The sequence below is a fragment of the Cuculus canorus genome, chromosome 1, assembly GCF_017976375.1.
Source record: "Cuculus canorus isolate bCucCan1 chromosome 1, bCucCan1.pri, whole genome shotgun sequence".
Classification (NCBI taxonomy): Eukaryota; Metazoa; Chordata; class Aves; order Cuculiformes; family Cuculidae; genus Cuculus; species Cuculus canorus.
Window position 1 is genome coordinate 137,319,265 of NC_071401.1, and position 18,629 is coordinate 137,337,893.

General features: G+C 37.4%; 1 protein-coding gene across 19 annotated transcripts in view; it reads right to left on the bottom strand.

Annotated features, from left to right (window-relative positions):
• The window catches only part of SOX5 (SRY-box transcription factor 5), a 651,718-nt gene that overhangs the window by 88,330 nt on the left and 544,759 nt on the right, over positions 1 to 18,629 (bottom strand). For 14 of the 19 annotated variants that reach the window (XM_054078778.1, XM_054078736.1, XM_054078763.1 and 11 more), the window contains 2 exons: positions 16,637 to 16,760; positions 3,497 to 3,582 (listed from right to left, as the gene is read on the bottom strand). In XM_054078778.1, the coding sequence (XP_053934753.1) occupies positions 3,497 to 3,582; positions 16,637 to 16,760 (210 nt within the window). The remainder of the gene's footprint in view (positions 1 to 3,496; positions 3,583 to 16,636; positions 16,761 to 18,629) is intronic. The other 5 variants (XM_054078814.1, XM_054078808.1, XM_054078795.1 and 2 more) reach the window with 1 other exon arrangement.

Sequence of the window (18,629 nt, forward strand, 5' to 3'; positions counted from 1 at the left end):
TATACGGAGAAATTTAATTCCCTCATCCACTGAACCAACAGGAAAACATCATGTTCATATAAGGCATATAGCAGTACTTTCGATTCATTAGCCGTATTCATATTTGTTCTCATGCATTTGAAAGAGAATCACTATGCTGCATCACTCTTGAAGAACAAGACCATATGAAATTTACGGAGGTATAAACCAATATAAGAAAACTCTCGTGCTAACCAGGAAGGATTTTACTGCAATCCCTCCTGAATGAAGGGTTTATGACACTTCACACAATATTTGGGACTGAACCTTCTCATTAACAGAGGAAAGTTAAAACCTTTTTACAAATGGCATTTACGTCATTAAATGTGGGTATGGGTGAATATGCAAGGCTGATAAGTTAGCCGTTTATCAGGGCATGGGTTAAAACATACATCGTGTTAGTTCCAGCTTCTCCAACATGGCCCCATCCATCTACTGCTTTTATGACATCTAACAATGTAAGTTTCAGTTTCCATTCTCACTGAATCATTAGTCTCTCTGTGGATACTGGAAATAAAGGCAATCATGTATGGCTAATTGTGGTGGATATCAGATGACAGAATCTGTATACCCCAGTGACAACTCAAAGGCAAGGAGAGAAATGGAGGGTTTCCGATTACGAACCCATCAGTGCGAATCAACAAGGCATTTCAAAATGAGAGACTACATTTTCACTGACAGAGTATCTTTGCCACAGGAAAACAATCATGTGTTAGGAGTTCTATAAATACAGTGTGCATTTCATTTACGAAAATAAAATCCAATTTTGACATCCAGGGATAAAAAAGTACTTCCTGATGATCTCACAGTGCTCTACTAAAGCCATGCACTGACTTAAAAATTCTCTAATGAAATAACAAAGACATGTTTATCGCTATACAAACAAACAGGAGAAATTTCTTGGCTTTGTGTTCGCGAAGATAATGCTGTGTACCAAATTCTGCATCAAGTAACTAACTGAGTATTGTGTCAGGTTCTTTGATCTCCTCTGAAAACTACTGCTTTTAGTATACAAAGCCTGAAAGATGAGTGATAGGGAGGACAGAAAAAGAAGAAAAGAAGGAATACTGTACTTGTCTGCCCTTCTACTGTCTGATGATGACCAGATGACAGAGGGTTTGTATGGAACACTATAGTTATATGTAACGCAAGGGAATGTCTGAGGTGTAAAGAGCTCCTCCTGTAAGGAGATTGTAATGGCTGCACATTCGCACATTCACTCATGCTATTTGAAGGTGGTTTTGAACCAGTTCTTCATGACAAACATCATGAATATTTCTTTATGACTTCTCACCACTGAGCTACAATGGATGTCAACAGAGTTTAGAGAAGGTACAATCCTTCTAAACTAACAGCTATGCTAGATTCAGCTTCACTTGTTTTATCACAGGTAATAGTCCATTCTCAGTATTACATCATAACACCTTTCCCAAAGGACATCTAGCCTATCTGACTCTTCCAAATGGCACTAGAAATTAAGATGCATGTCTGATTCCTATTAGACAGGTTGCGCTAATAGCTAAAAATCACTGCTAAGTTTTGAAGAAAGATGACTTCAATTTTTGTCCAGCATATACATACCCTTCGAGATCAAGTCTGAAAGATCTGAAGGAGTCTACAGTTAGTAATTTGAACATCTCCCACTGACTGGCTGCCAAATTATCCCTTTAATTCCAGACTAAATTACATGTAGCAAAACAACAGAGGTGAATTTGGTCAATACTTTCATTTTCATGTTCTCCTTCTCAGGTCTTTGAGGTTTTCAAATTTTCCACACCAAGATCAATCTTAAGATATTTATGAAGTCAGTCACATTTGCGCAAAGCATACCTGTTTGTAAGGAAACTGTCATTGTGATAAATCCTATTTTAATCAGAATACTTCAGCCCACTGCACGCCAGAGATTCAGCCCAAAGCTGGTCCAAAAATGGAACTAAACCATCCTCCCAACTTACTGGAGCACTCATGCATTATTTCAGGACTAGCTTGAATGATCACAAAAATAAGGAGAACTAGACTCAAATCTCTATTTCCTCATTGCTAGCTAGTTCCACTTTTGTTTTTCCTTTCCGCCCCCCCTCCTTTCTTCCATATGTGTGTTCATGTGTGTTTGGCTATAATAAGCACTTTATCAATGCTGACATTACTCCCCAAAATTAATTTCAGAGGGATGACTTTTATGGCTCCCATGATTCTTAAGCCGCCTACGGTATTTGTAACTCACAGAATCAGAAACTAACACACAGACAGTGTAGCTTTTCATACAAAGGCACAATAGGAATGAATGTATTAACCTCTGTGGTGCATGGAATGTGTCAGCTTACACACTGGCAGCTATTTCTGTGAAACACAGCTAACTTCCGCTGGCTGTGTTAAAGTAAAAAAAAAACCTTCCCCAGAACTATGTCCCACGCTCTCGTATGCTGGCCAAACAACTGAAATATCTGATGTTGCAGTGTGTGTAGTTCATACTGATGCTGGCCAAAGTGAGTTTGAGAATGCATTTTACATGTACTGTTTATAAATGCTGAGCTTCTCCAAGCAGGTATAAAGCTCTGCTGTTCCATGTGACTTGGCAAATAACAATGAGCTGGGAGACAAATTAGCAATGGAGAGTATGAGATTTTTCTTTGTTTCTACAAAAGCGTGTCAGTCCAGATTTTGCAGAACTAGAGCTGATTTGGATCTTGATTTCATCTTAGTCCCAAATTTTATCTGGCTTCATACTGCCAGCAAAGCATACATGGCAGGTAAGAAAATTGAAACTGTGGACATCACATTTACTATTCCAATGACTTGAAGAAAATCTGCACTGCTATCATTAAGACCCATGGACACACTACTACCTCTAAAATTTAGAACAACAGTGGGAATTTTGAGTCAGATGCATCTGGCTAAAAAGCCTTCTCTAACACAGACTAAAAAAAAATTCTTTGGTACTTTTCCACCTGTTTTCTAACTGCTTACATTAAATTAAATATAATTGCTAATTATCTGCACTACAGCATTTCCTAAAATGTGCCCCACTGGAGGAGGGGCCAGTCATTGCTCCAAAGAGCTTACAGCTTAAAAGGATATAATCACGTTAAGTGACTTTTAAGCAGTTTAAAAGTGCTTGTCAGGACAGCTCTTTCTGCCTGACAATGTGTTTCCTTTTGCTGGTCTACACCTAGCCAGCTTTTACAGCCCGCACCAGAACTATCTAATCGAAAAGATGAGCGAACACATTGCTCTGTGGAAATTCAAAGTACAAAACTAAAAGTGGTTAAATTGACAATAAAGACACAAAAACGTAACAAAAAGTTCCCCCAAGGTAAAAGGAAAATGTATATGATTTGACGACTATTTTGCTTCAGATGCAGATTTTATGTGAAGGAAACAGCCCCTAAAACCTGTTAACTGCAGTGTTCAAATGGAGGAGAAAACTGTTGTTCATATTTACTTAACCTTTGCTTCTCCGGCATTGTTTGCGACTTACCTGCAGTTGGAGCGGACCTAAGCCTGGTGTTGCTGCGGCAGCAGCTGCCATGGTAGTTGGGATCAGCTGAACAGGGTAAGGGTCACCTAAGTAAGAGAATAATAGAGGCGTCAGCACCTTTTATCTACTCTCCACCTGCAAATTAAAGTCCTGCATTCACTCTTTCCAAAAGCCTTCTTTTGTGTGCCTTGTTGAGGCCTAATGAAAAGCTCTATTGTGCAGCCTTTTACTAACACTCTTTTCACAATTCTGGCTGAGAGAGGAATGTGAATAAAAGGCACAAGCAATTAAGGCGGAAACCTCATCCTTTTTCATGATGTATTTAGGGAAATGGAAAAAAAAGTGCACATTGATCAGAAGGCTGCAATTCAGAAAAAAAAAAAAAAAAGAAAGAGAAAAAAAGAAAGAAAGAAGATGGGGGTGGAGGAGAAGAAAAGGAAAACAGTACAACCTTGATAAGATCAGAGCATTAGAAAGGGACAAATTTACAAGATCGTCCAGAATATGAAGTTTACCAAACTCTGTGCACTGTTAGTAAACTGAGCCTCACATAGATCAGAAATGACACTTCCTCGACTACTGTGTTTTCTTTTAGGTGACAAAAAAAATCCCCTTGCTTTAGTTTCAGGGTTTGATCCCACAACAGGAAAAAGCATATGAAGTTAAGTAAATCAGATAAAAGCCTCTGAAATCCTGCTGCCAATTCCACTTCATGACTTGTAGATTCAATTTTGCTTCTAAGGCAAAACTTCTTCAATTTTAGTAAGGACTGCATTGTGCTGAATGAGAAATGGGACCCAGTAAAGGTTTAAGAAAAAGTTGCAGCTGTTTATAAAGGAAAATAGCCTGAGATGGCAAAAATCAAGATGGAGACAGACATGTTTTAATGTTACGAAGAACTTATTTTTGGTCACTCCTTACAAATCTGATTTGTTAAAATAAACTTCGTATTAGCCCATCAACAAAACTATTAAGAAAACTAGTAAAAATAATTAAAAAAAAATTACATGCATTACATTGCTTCCCCAAACAATAAAATGTTTAAGCACTTCCCACTCGAATAAGGATCACCAGAGCACTTCTTTAGGATCCTATGTTCTGGTAGTATGCATGATTTCTGTAGTATTAAAACAGCCACTTGAAATGAGACTACAGAAAAGGTGGAACACTTTAGCAGGAAAATCTACATAAATGTCCCTGTACGTTTCAGTAGAGCGATAGATTAAAAGTTTTCCTCCTTTATTGTGCCTTTTTGAGTGAACAAGGCCAAAAAAAAAACAAATTAAGAAGGCAATGCAGTCTGCTCTGTACAATCATTATTAGCTATTGTTGGATTACAGTTTATAACAGTAACAAGCCTAAGTTACAGGAAACAGAAAACAAAAGATAAGAAATTTATCTCAGTTTAAAAATGTTAGAAATAAGCTGTGTTAGTTTATACACGTTCAGGAAAAGGCTAACATTTACTTTTCCCTTTTATAAGGCAAGCTTCTTTGCAGAGATCAAGCATTTTGATCTCTTGTGAGGAATTAAATACCGTAACTTGCTCAAATCTAGGGCCAGAAAAAAACGTGGTCTGGCTGGCAAAGCATCTTAACAGATATTTAACTTAAATAAGTGTGCCTGCTTATATTTTAGAACATCTTAAATAATGCCCTGCTGACTGAAACTTCACAGTCTTTCAAAGTTGCCCAGACAAACAATGGGAATCCAAAGGTCTGCCCAGGCATCCCCATTCACGGATGTCTTTGCAAGAGCACCAGGCAACAACTTCTATATTTATTTATTTACTGCCAATGGGCAACAGATTTCCTGACTTGCTTGGGTGTTTTTCCCAGATGATGCCATTGTTTCACATCTACCAATTTTACTTGGCTTCAGCTGAAGCATTCACTTCCCATTCCATATCATAGATTGAAATAAAAATTTCTCTGACTTGAAATTTTCTCTAGAGTTATCTTTTGTCCCAAGCAGTGGGCCTTAAAAATGTGGAGACATGAAGAAGAAAGAGACAGTGGTCAAAGACTTGGGGTCAATGGTGTTCAGCTGCTTCCACACTACTAGTAGCTCAAAGGCTAATCCCAGTATCACTCTGAAAGAATCCTTTCTATAAAAGGGCATTTTGTTCAAAAACTAGACATGAAAGGATATAAAATTATTAATTTCTCAACTTCAAAGAAAAGAGCAACAGGAAAGTTTCTCAGTAGAATGCTGATTTTACATCCTATGAAAATTTTTAGTTAGGAATTATTTGTATTAAAACATACATATTAAAAAATTAACTTCCATGACTGTCCCATACTCCTCTCCGCACACGTATAAGCCTCAGATCATATTCCCACAACCTCACTAATCCATAAATCCACTATTCTCACCTTCCCAAAAAAGTCAGGCAGATTCTCATACCCTCATCTGTTGTGGTAATTTCTATCCTTTATAATTCATTTGGTTGATACATCAAGGAAATGCTTATGAGATAAGAACATACTGAAGTCCCCACGGCCATGTGCATACTCCATGGACATATGCATGGTCACAACCATTGGCTTTGGTAATGTCAGTAGTGCCTCTGGGACTCTTTAGAGAGATCACACTAGTAAGCAACTAATATGTTGCAATTACTAGTACTATATCAATACAAGTTAATGTAGATTTTCAGAATTCTATGGAAAAAACTCAAGTTCATCCTGAAAACAGAGTGTAGCAGTACAGAGCTAGGTTCTCCCATCTACCAGGTTGGGTTTTTATTAGTTTACTCTTTAAAGGGTTTTACATTCTTCCAGTGCCCCAAAATATTTTTAAAAAATGAACACAATAAAGAAAACTAAAAGGCTCCTAAAACCTATCATGAATCTTTTCATCGTTATGCTATCTTGTGCTGATGGTAGGGCTGCAGCAATTCTTTCTATAAAGAAAGTATACCCCGCCTGTGCTGCGACTCTTTCACCAGTGCTACTCATTCACAGTATATCCACATTACTGCTCCCACAGTACAGACACAGTAGCAGTGAAGAAGCTGGAGGAAGGTACAATAATGAGCAGACACACCATCACGGTTAGTGGTCTACTGTGTTTGCTTTTGCTGTAGGACAAATGTCTAACAAAAGGTTGCTCTGTCTGGAGGAACTTATTGTCCACAGGAGACAAAACACAAAAGTGCAAGGAATATACTCAAATGACATGCCATGTCCTGGGTTACTCAACGAGCCAGTGGAAGAGCCAAGATTAAAACTCACAGATACCTTTTCAGACAGTGCCCTTCCCAGGGATGAATCCAGTCCCTATAGCAATGAAGAGGCCAAGCACCCACACACTCACAGCAGATGGTGCAGGAGCAACTGCCGCCCTTCAAAATACGGAGACCTCAAGTCTCCTCTGATAAATATTTACCTGCTCATTCATTGCTGTTAATTTAAAATATGATCTTTCTACTGTCCTTAAATTCATTCCCATATGAACAGTATTAGTTAATTCTGGAGTCTGGGAAATTCATGTCTTAACTATTTCATTACTTCTTCAGTAAATGTCTTATTTTTAGACGTCAAAAGTCACCACAATTTTTTCCCAAGCTCCGGGGACACTCCAGGAATGTGAGATAAGTCATATAGTTACTAGAAAAATGATTATTTCCCAAGCCATTCATAAGTCATTCATCACTGAAAACACCAATAAATTCTCAAAAATTTACAAAATTCACTATTAATCTACTAATGCATGCAGGCAGGAGTGTACCTCCTTGCATCTTTCAGCTACCAAAAGAAACACTTTGTGCAGTCCTTTCATGTTTCACACTATCTCTTGTTATGTGTGGACTTATTCTTATAAACAAAGTATCACAGAGAAGTTTTGTTGTTGTTGCTTGTCTTTAGTGTACTATATGCTAAAATCTGGAGCAGCTCAAAGGACGACATTTTTATTGTGAGAAAAAAGTAAAAATTATTTCATATTCATATTCTGACATATTCTTCTCTAATATATACTTATTTCCCAGCTACTCAGTTACATCACTTTGAAAAACAGAATTATTCAATACTGACTACATGAAAAAAACCACAGAACACATATGTACCGGTGATATAGCACCTAAAGAAGTGAATGGGATATGTCAGCCTCGAGGAGCTGACGGGGGATATTAGAGCTATTGGTGCACACTGTGAGCAAAGAAGAGCATCGGGGGCTCAGGGCAGAAAGAAGGGAAGGCTGAACTCTCAATTCTGTGCCAATTCTTTATTTCTCCAACCTTCTTTTGGTCCATCTTCCACAAACATACCCAGAACGTCTTTCCTGATAATTTATGCGCTGCAACTTCTTTCAATTTCAAATCACACCTTCATCCTTGCCCAACATAATCTTTCAAGATCTTGCTTACAAGAGGATTTTTCATCAAGTACATTCACTTTTAAACCATTCTTTCTATGAACTCTCCCTATCATCCTCCAATGAAAACACTTTTCTGTGAAAGTAATTTGTGGTACAGAGCCAAGTGGACATCCTGTCCCAAAATGTAAAATAACCCTGTGTCTAGGAACCTGATTTTCAACTCACTAGCTAGCAAGCTCGTGGATATTAAAGGACTCTATACTCGTGGATATACAACAGTGGCTCTTAAACCATTTATATTTTGCAAAATTTTACCAAAGGAGCTTAGTAAGTTAAAAAACATTAAGATTTTTTTTCTTTTAAAAGAGAAAAGAAAGCATAGGAACTAACATTAAGTGTGTTGCACCATTCACCTAAACTCATAAGATGTTATCTGTATTCCTTTTTCTGTCACTCATCTCAATTATTCTCCTTCATGGTGTAATCCCCCCCTAGTGTCTTGTCTTGTCTCCTGACAGGCTGCAAGCTCTTCAGAGAAGACACAATTGTCTCACTTGCTATAAAATCAAGTTACATGCTAATGTAAAATTATAATGTTTTGACAGGATTTTTAAGTTGAACCTGATTAAATGAAACAACAGAACACTGATTTTTTTATCCTGAAATTTTCTTCTTCTTCAAAAAAAATGACACCAGAAGAGAAATAGGGGGTTTATTTCCCATGATTCTTTTAAACTTCTTGTTTTCATTCTACCTGTCTTTCAAGGACAGCATGTGAAAAAAGTTGCAGGTCATGGAAGGAGAAGAAAAAAAGAAAGCAGTGTGAAGAATATAAAGAGTAGGAAACAAAACCAAATTCTTAAATTATGATTTCCAAAAACCAGCATGCTAAACTAAATTCCATGAAAAATATTGGAATAAACATTTCCTTATAGTAGATTTTGTTGAATGAAATTAGATCCTACATTATCTTCCTCCCATTTTGACAAGCTCTAGAAAAAGCCACAATAATTTTACACTCAATTTATCGCTTAAATATATTTATAATGGATAGTTATAGCTGATGTCTAACTGACAGGTAAGTCACTGCATCTCTTCTCACCACTTATTCTCATCCTTATCACCACTTTCCTTTTTAATTCTTTTGGTGTGATGGTGGGCATGTTGTAAGAGTAATGGGAGGCTGTGAAAAACATGAGTGGTGTTCCCTGACTTCTGGCTCTAGGCATTAGGAATTTAGATATGAAAAAAGAGTATGAAGAAGATACCACCAGTGGCTTAGAAAAAAAAAATGCAAATAGGTTCCTTGATTTTATTTGAGGATAGTTCTGGGCAGCATTGACTGAGTGCTGCCTATAAGGGATTAGCCTATTTTGCATTTTAGAGAAACAATTCAGTCTACAGATGGGATGGCTTTGGAGGGACCTAAAAGCAGCCTTCCAGTTCCTAGGAGGACATGATCAACAAGACAGGGCCAGGCTCCTCATGACAGTACCTGGTTGGAGGAAAAGAGATAACGGACCATCAAGAGAGCATCAGATTTTCCCCATGAGGACAGACAGATGTTGAAACAGACTGTCAAAATAGTCTCTGTTCTTTGAGGTTTTCAAGCCCTGACTTCAAAAAGCCCTGAGTAACCTGGGCTTATCTCCTAGATGACCCTGTTTGGAGGAAGAGGTTGGACTACAGACTTTTGGAGATCCCTTCCAACCAGAACAGTCCTATGATTTCCAAGATGCCTGTTTGTTTTTTTTTAATACATCTGTTGAATAAATGACAGTTATTCAAAAGCTCTGAGTGCCAAGGAAAACCAATGTATTTCCACAGAGGTTTGTACATGATCATGAATTTAAAAACTGAGACTTTTATTTGGTTGCCTGACTATGAATAATAGTGCCGAAACACCAGACATCCTTTATGGCCTAGAAAATGAACTGAAAACATCAGCCTATTTTCACAGGTCTTCATTATTTTGCTTGTCTATTTTGTTTTTACTAGCATTGTTGTGAGAAGCCACTCACAGATCAGGGGCTATGGGATTCTTTCAGTTAGAAATAATCTTTAGTTGTGTTGTTATTTTTCGCAGCCTTGATGCCTTCCCTTGCATTTGGAGCATTAGAGAAGCGAGACATTCTCATGTATGCTAAAAGTCAAAGTTGTTACCAAAAATTCCTCCTTCTTGCTGTTTCTACCCACAATGCTATTACTCTTTTCTTATCCTGGGGGGAACATGAGGTTTTAGTCATATGCTCATTCTTTTCCATGGCATAAACAGTAGCCCTGAAAGATGACTAGCATCTTTATAAAGAAGCTACAGTATGTGGTCCTCACAACACATGGTTCCTATTTTTATCATTCTGATAAAAGCATAGCAATGTCAATTTTTTTTTGTTGTGATTTGGTGATTGTCAATGACCTGCATGTCAGCTGATACAGCTGACACAGTTAAATCAGAAATCAGCACTCAATTTCTTTAGAAGCCAGACACATGGACACTAAGCACAAGAAAAATTATAAGACAGTTCAAATGATACTCCATTAAACAATGAAACATGTGACTGACTAAAAAACAGAGATACATCAGCAAATTTCCCTGAGGAAGTTATGGTATTTAACTCCTAAACATTAATTTTATTGTACTGCATGAGGAACCAATTAACTGAGAGTTTCGTTTTTATCAGACATTGGAATTATCGTTCATCAGAATACGGACGAACAGTAAATTCAGCATATTTTAATTTTACTAGGCTTGGCTTGTTCTTCTCACCCATTTTTGTGGATTTTAAAAGGTAATTAGCTATTTCATCAATAACTTTGTGTGTGTTATTTTATTTAGAACATTTACAGCAGCAACGAGCTGATATGCAAGACACATACAATGTACCTATTGTATATTCAGATTTTTCCACTCCTAATTGGATATGGTTGAAATAGTGATTAAAGCACTTTCAGAAAACCTCGTGTTGATGACATCTGACTGGGAACACAATATAATTTGTTACAACAAATTGCCCACAGGGGAGAGGAGGAATGGGCAAAGAAATGCAATTCTTGTTTCCAAAATTTGGCGCATTTCCATGAAAATAATATAGGTATCAGCAAATAAAAAGCTACCTAGAAGGTTTCCTGAGAATTTGCGAATAACCTGAAAAATATATTTGGGGTAAATCCCACTTGCAGAAATACAGGCTTAGTCACTATTGTTTCCTGAGAAAAGAAAGCAAACCCTAAAAATCTCCATATAATTCAATTTCTTGCACACCTCAGTTTAGAAAATGAAGTATATTGTTCTTCATCCTCCAGAGAAGAAACCATCTGGAATTCAAAAGCTTCTATAATATCGAAAAACCTCAGCACCAACACAACATGATATCACCGTAAGTGGCTACTCAAAATTTCAATTCCTTTTTAGGGCTATCATCAAATACTTAAAGAAGTGATGGAGTGCAGTTTCCAAAATGAATTTTACCTAGCATCATTAATTGGGGAGGACCCATCTTCTTTACACACTTTGGGCCACTCTGCATCTTTTAGTGGAAAGCAAATTGTAAACAGTGCTACAAATATATAACCACAAAAGAAGAAAAGAAGCATGGGGAAGCATTCTGCCACTTAGATTTCTTGAAGAATACCAAATCCATTACTGTTCTCAGCTTAACTCCTTCTGACTTTTCTCTAAATGGTCCCCAGAAGGAGCCCCTTTTGCTTTCCCAAATCTATATTTCATTCCCTTTATTATCTCTTACATGGGAGAGACAATCATGTCTTAATATTCCACATACAGATCTATACATATGTGCATTAATAGAGGGATCACTCAACCTATGACCACAGAGTAGCCTCCTCTGAGGTGGATCTATACAGTTTTTAAAGGACACAATACGGAACTTCTTTCAATTACACTATTTTTATACTTTCAAAGCACTTCACAAATATTAATTAGCTCTAAATAAATTCTAATTATTTCTAAGAGTGGCCCTAGCAGATCTGTATCATCTGGTGTGAAATCTGACTTCAGTGAAGTCAACAGCAACAGCTCCTCAGATCTCAGCAAAGCTGACATTTCACTCACCATTGCTAAAATGCTGGGAGTTATGTATATTATCTAGCAAGTATCAGAGGTGGAGCTGAACTAGTAATAGCAGTAGTAATAAATGACAGTATTAAGGAATTCTGGCTGAAAAAAAAAAAGAAGGGTTAAATGACCTGCATAGCCTAAATGTGAGAGAAGCCTTGTCACCGTTTGGGAAATGCATTAATCGGGGTCTGTTTGGTTTCAACATCAGTTGAAATAGAAGGTGATCGCCTGCTGCTAAAACTAATTCATACACTTAGGATATTGGAGTTAACTCCTAATATCTGCTCATGCCACAGGTCACTATCTTAGTTAACACCCTGCCTTGAAACATCAGCTCGTTTTATAAAGAGATTTGTATAATACATCTATATAAATACAACTTATTATGTATATAGTAAAGTACATACAGGGAGGTTTGCATAAAACTAAAAATACTTAAATTCCAAATAGCACACAGAGAATAGATAATCAGGTACATAGCAAATAAGTAGATAACCAGCATTTTTTTTGTTAATCATGGACAATATAGTTCATCACACCCTGCCAACTTATTTTTCTTATGTGAAAAAAATGCATCAATTGTAAATAACGATATTAAATATTTCACACATCATGCAATTATATCTAGGTACAGAGGTTAAAAATCAACTGGAACCATAGATTATGAATGTTTTTCACACAGAGAAATGTAATTCTAATAGAAGTTTCTCCCTTTTTCTCTGCCAACTTTACTACCACACAATATGCCATAGAGAAAAAAGGGGAAGTGTCAACTTGTGTAAATTGTCCCTTATGTAATGCAAACCATCTGTTTAAAAAACAAAACAAAATGAAAAACCAAGGCACTACAAAGCATGATCTGCTGTGGAGAAAAAGAAAGAAAAGGAGATTTACTACATCAAATTGGAAGCCAAAGACCACGACCTGCCATGTAACCATGGAAAAAATATTTACCCCTCTCCTCCCTGTATTTACCCAAATCTTCAAAATATTTGGAGAAGTATAAGTAAAGAATTTGCTCTGCACATATTAGAGATTGATATTGTATTCTTTTAAGCATTTCAGCCATCTAGAATGTTTCCAATTAGGCAGGAACCCAAGCAGAGAAACCTCTTTGTTTTCAATAACATACAGAATAGCTCTCACACAGGGATGCCACCATTAGGTCAGAAGCTCCCGGAGTCCTCAGCCACTGGAATCTGGCAAAGTATAGGGGGGTAGAGTATCGATACACTCTTGCCCTGTTCTTCTACTCTATGTATCTGCCATGAGAGAAATCTAAATGGATCTCTGCTATCAACTGTTACGATTATTTTTGTGTTTTCTCTGTCAAATCCTTAGAAAAAGAAGCCTGTGTAGAGAAAAAAGTATTCCTCCTTTCCACAGCCTTTCTCCGAGTAAGTCATTAGTCCACTATGAAGCACTGGTTGAGGAAGCCTACCACATACACTCTCTGAAACTACTGAAAGACATCCATTTGAATTTCTGTTGCTCTAACCTGGAGAGGCGAGTCAGAAAGCATTGAATAAGTTAGATTGGTCTCATTATCTAGGCTGAATGAAAGAAAAATAGTATAACTAGGTATTAATAATTTTTTCTCTTTCACTGACCTCGAGGCTTGATCACACATTCTCTTCCAGCTGCAGCTGTGCTGGCTGAAGAGGCCACCATCTCCAGTCACAGCCCCCTTGCCAAAGGTTACCACTGCGACCAAGCTGCTTGTTTAATCACTTCCCAACATGTCTCCATTAAAATGAGCCAGCTCAGTTTAAGCAATTTTAACATAAAGTCCTTACTATCCCAGCCTGGACAGAAGCAAGTTAGGGAGGGAATGCTTAACCAAGAAGCTCGACCAGTATGTCAGAAGTTAGGGGCACAGTGATGAACAACTGGCAGAGACAGTTATCTCTTAAGCTACTTGGCCTACTGATAGAAGGCAACAAGTAATCCAATCATCAAGTGTGACCAATAGCACAACTGACTAGAGCTCTGCTGTGCCTTAAATCACATGCTACTGATTTTGAGACACTCTTTCAGAGATCTGACTTTTCAAAAGGGCAGGGCACATAACCATATTAATGTCCCTTTGAAGGTATCCCCAACCAGTTATCCGTAATCAAGGTACTCAGTATCATTAGCCAGTTATGAAAATATTGGCCATCACAACAACTCCCTCTTCTTTCTCCCACAAATTTTCAAATCTCTCTTTTACTGAGATACAGGATGTGGCAGTGGGGTTGGAACTAGATGATCTTTACGGTCCTTTCCCAATGAAATTAAATTGTTTGTGACTGGAACTGAATTGTCCCACAGAGATTTTTATTGTTCCCACATACAGATTGTTAAGGCTAGCAAATAATAGAATAATCACTAGAGAATTCCTACCAATCCGCCATACAACATAATTCTGAAAATCTATCATTCCACAATCTTTCAGAAAAAAAGGGCAGGTTTTCCAAAAGGACTGGGGAGATACAGAAGCAAGGTTCCATTTTCATAAGCTACATAAGCCAAATGTAAAACATGCAATGGCAGTGAGGTATAGATGCTGCTAATGGGATCTTCAGAAGTTCATATGATGGCCTTGCATACAGAAGCAAATGCAGTGAAAGGTAGGCATTTAAGGTGCTGAGAACAAATTAATCTGCCCTATGTTGTTCTGTTGCTGTGCTGTACTGATACCCACTTTAGCTCAGTTCAAGGTAGCAAAGGTGACTATAATAAAGTTTACAGTATAAACATTTGCTAAATATCCCTGAGACTTAGATCATAATGCCTTTATCAGTCTTCAAATGAATACTTAGTCTCCTAAGTCACTCACGTGCTTTAGAAAATTTTATCCAAAGCTCTTTGGTTTACAGTCTACCACATCTTTGCCAAGAGGACTGATACACAGAAGGGCAAGCAGAAAAGTGGGAGAAATATGTTTTAATGGCCTGTCAAAAACATTACTTGACGTGAACATGTTCTAGTTTTAAGACAGCTACGTTTTTCATTGCTACAAGCTTTCCAGGTGTAGCTAAATTCATATATGCTTTTTGTTTACACTAAACTGTGAGTGAAAAGAAAAAATCCTTTGGACTACTTATCACTTCTCCTCAGCTTCTCAGTCAAATTCAGTCGAACATGCCAGGGAACCACCAAACACAGAGCTGTCTTTTTCCACTGGCTTCTGCTCAGTCCTAGACCTTGGCATACTGTTAATTCCAAGCCTTCCTGCCAGGAGCAGCAGCAACTTTGCTCTTTTTTCTTTTTCATTTTCAAGGTTATACGAACAGGCAATGTCATACGTACTTCATGGATGTGATGCACAATACAGTCTTACACTTAATGTACATGCAGTAAAAAGAAGGGGAAAAAAAACCAACCTCAACTCTTTCTACCCTAACCAGACTTCATTAACATCGAACTAATTTGATCTGCCAGATATATCTAAAGGGGTGCTTTCCTGACCTTTTCCAGGCATACAGTCATGGTAGCATTCATATTCAATGTGGCTTTTAGTTAAACATTCTGTAATGTGAATCACTACTACTCCCATTTGAGAGAGACTGAGTGTGAAATCACTGGAAGAACTGAATGAGTCTATGCTTTGGCACTGGAGCTGCTGAGGGACGTGAAGTGTTTTGAACAATAATTTTTAGTAGTGGTCCCAGTCTGTAGAATATTAGGAAAAGGGATAGTGGCCAAAGAAACTCAAGTTCACATTTAAGTATTGCATCCACAATGTTACAGAAACTGAAAGAAATCTGAGGTTGTGGGCTAAGCCAGTTTAACTAAAGGAATCTTTTTATGTTCTAATTTTATGAAACTGCTGCAGCGACAAGTGCTGAATAACTCATAACAACTGCTGAATTCATGAGTTAGTCAGTGATACAGATGGATACACTGACATGGATGTAATAAAGCTAAACACCCGTGCTTGAGACAGACAATGGTAGAAAAAGCAAATCCTAGATAACTCAGTAGGAAACTGATGTTGGAAGAGTTATACAAGCACAAAAGCATGAAAACAAGTCTATGAAATCTATGCTCTAGTGAAATCTATTAATGGAAATGCAGTTCCTTGATTATTCCTTATCATCATTTTGACAGGAATATGGAATCCTATAGAAGGCTTAAATAAAAATTCCAAAAAAAAAAATCTGGGGAACGTAAAGAACAGTTCAAATCTTTCAAAGATTAAAAAAGTAGATGCTATATTTTTTAGTCTTAGGCTCTCATAAATACACTCATAGTTTGTGTTAGTCCATCAAACTGAAAGGCATATGCTATTTTTGATCTCTGTGCAGAACACCCATGGAGATTAATGTGAGTTCTGTGTGAAGAAAGAGACTAGAATAGGCCCTCAGTTCACAAATAGTAGCAGACTGCTTCAGGAAAAAGAAAAACATATTTTCTTACAACACTGTTGAAATTTTTACGGAAGTTTCAAATTGCTTCTGTTCAGATGTATGTACGTATGTGTGGTCATGAGCATGTTCACTTGTCAAAAAGATCTGTCAGAAAGAAGGTGCACAAATCTACTTGTTCTGTGGAATGTTTTGCTGTTACATTGAAACACATATTCCATCTGACAATCTTTTCTCACACAATAATCACTAACCTTCTATTTTACACTCATCTGTGCAAGCCATTGAAATGGCTTTGTCCATCAGGCTGGAGAGGTCATACTTTTATACACAATGGCATGAAATTGTGCCCTATACCCACTTTCAGCTAAAAAAATCTACAGGACTTACTGCATCCCGCTTTGTAGCTGAAACCAGGAGGAAGAAGGAATCCTTGCTGTGCAGCTGCTGCTAGGGTTCGTTGGTCTGGAGGGAATACAGGAATCATTAATGGAGGCAGCTGACCCTGGACCTGCTGAACAGGAGAGGGAAAATCAAACGTGGAATTTTTTCTGGGGAAAATGTCTGCTTACATGCAGACATCTTAGTTCTTATCTGAGAGGTCAGGTTTGAATATGCTCCTCCGTAACGGGGCGTTGCAGTAGCATCAACTATTCAGCCTCATCTTAATTACCAAAGCACTTTATAAGAACTACATCAATCCAAAATAAACCAAAAAATTCCACTAACGCATACCTATATCTCAATTAATGATTCCCCCCCCAGTCCATAATGCCTTACTTCTCCTTGCAAGGTGGGTTTTCCTTCTCTTTTATTGCACTCTGTAAAAATATCTTGGTCTCAGATAGTAGCTTTCACCCTGAGCCCAAACGCATAGACGCACGCACACAGAGTATGCGTGTGTATAACACATACAAATATGTGCATAAGCAGCGTACAGCATAATCAGTACTACTATTCTACCCACGTACACACAATTTTTCTTACATGTGAAGAGATCAAGTCTCTGAGATTGTAAGAAAAAAGCTGAAACATTTTATGCACAAATAAAACGCAGCTACGTCTGAAGTGTTTGCTGTTCAACTTTGCACAGCAACTGTACACAACCATGCAAGTCAGGAAACGGAAAATATTATATCGTAAGTGGATACTTCAAGGGACTTAAGACAAGCAGAAATTAGTCATCAAGACTAAAAGTTGGCCATGGCACAACATCTAATACTACTGCTTTCAGTTATGTCAGAGTTTTTAATTGCTAGAAATGGACATCATCTTTGTAAATTTCACACAGATGACAAAGAAAAAAGTTTGCTACATTAAAATGTTGAATGGAGCAAAACTGACTCATTCTTTAAGAGTTCATCTAGGTTTTTAATGGCACAGTAAAGCTGAGGCATCAGAGTTAGATATGTCATCAAAGACTAAAATTTAGTTTGTGGTCTGTAGCCTTAAGAAACAAGGAGAATCGGGGGGTTGATAGACAACTTTTTTTTTGGCCAGAGGCAGAAGAATGTGTTATTCTGTTCATTATTGCCTGCACAGCAGAACTGGCAAAAGAGAACATGTGCCAGCTCCTTGGCTGCCACAGTTCAGACTACAGCATCTTGACTTATTTTTATTTTAATTTCGTTTCCTAAAGATGTCTTGGTTCACCAAATACTGTTACAAGGCAGAAGACTGATACAGAATTTGGGATGGTAACCTCTTAATTTATGCCAAGACTTGTCAACACCTGTGTGGGTATGCTGATTGCATCTTTAGAGACTGAAACAATTTGCAAGGACGGGGTTCAAGAGCATTGTTGATGGGAAATTCTTGCAGTGCGAGATCAAGATTGGGACTGAAGGTCAGGTAGATATAGCTCCACTCACTGAACTAACTTGATCCATTTTTTATAGCTTCAGTATTCTCCCTCTTATTCTGATCCTGTAACTAGAAGACATACGTACTTTTAACTGCATTGCTGGAGAAAAAAAAACATATAAAATGTAATTTCCTCTCTATCCTCACTCAGTCACCCTAGAATTGTCCCATGTCTGTCTTTTCTTTATGTGTTTATTTTTTGTTTGTGTTGTTGTGATTTTTTTTTAATTTTCTTTTTTTTTTTTTTTTTTAAGACAAAGACAAAGTAACTGTATTCTTTTAGAACAAAAATGAACAGCCGTGTGGAATTTTTGCATAGTACTCTTCTTCGGCAAAAAGCCACAGAACTTTTTTTTTTAAATGGTTTCCAAGGATGAAAGTGACTTTGCCAAGCAAAGAAGCTTCAAAACAGGACTCAAAAACACTAATAGAAAGACAGATGGTTCTACTAAGAGCTTTGCTGCCAAAAAAAATGTTAAAAAAAAAGTGAAAAAAATGGAGTGATGTTATTGAAGCTGAT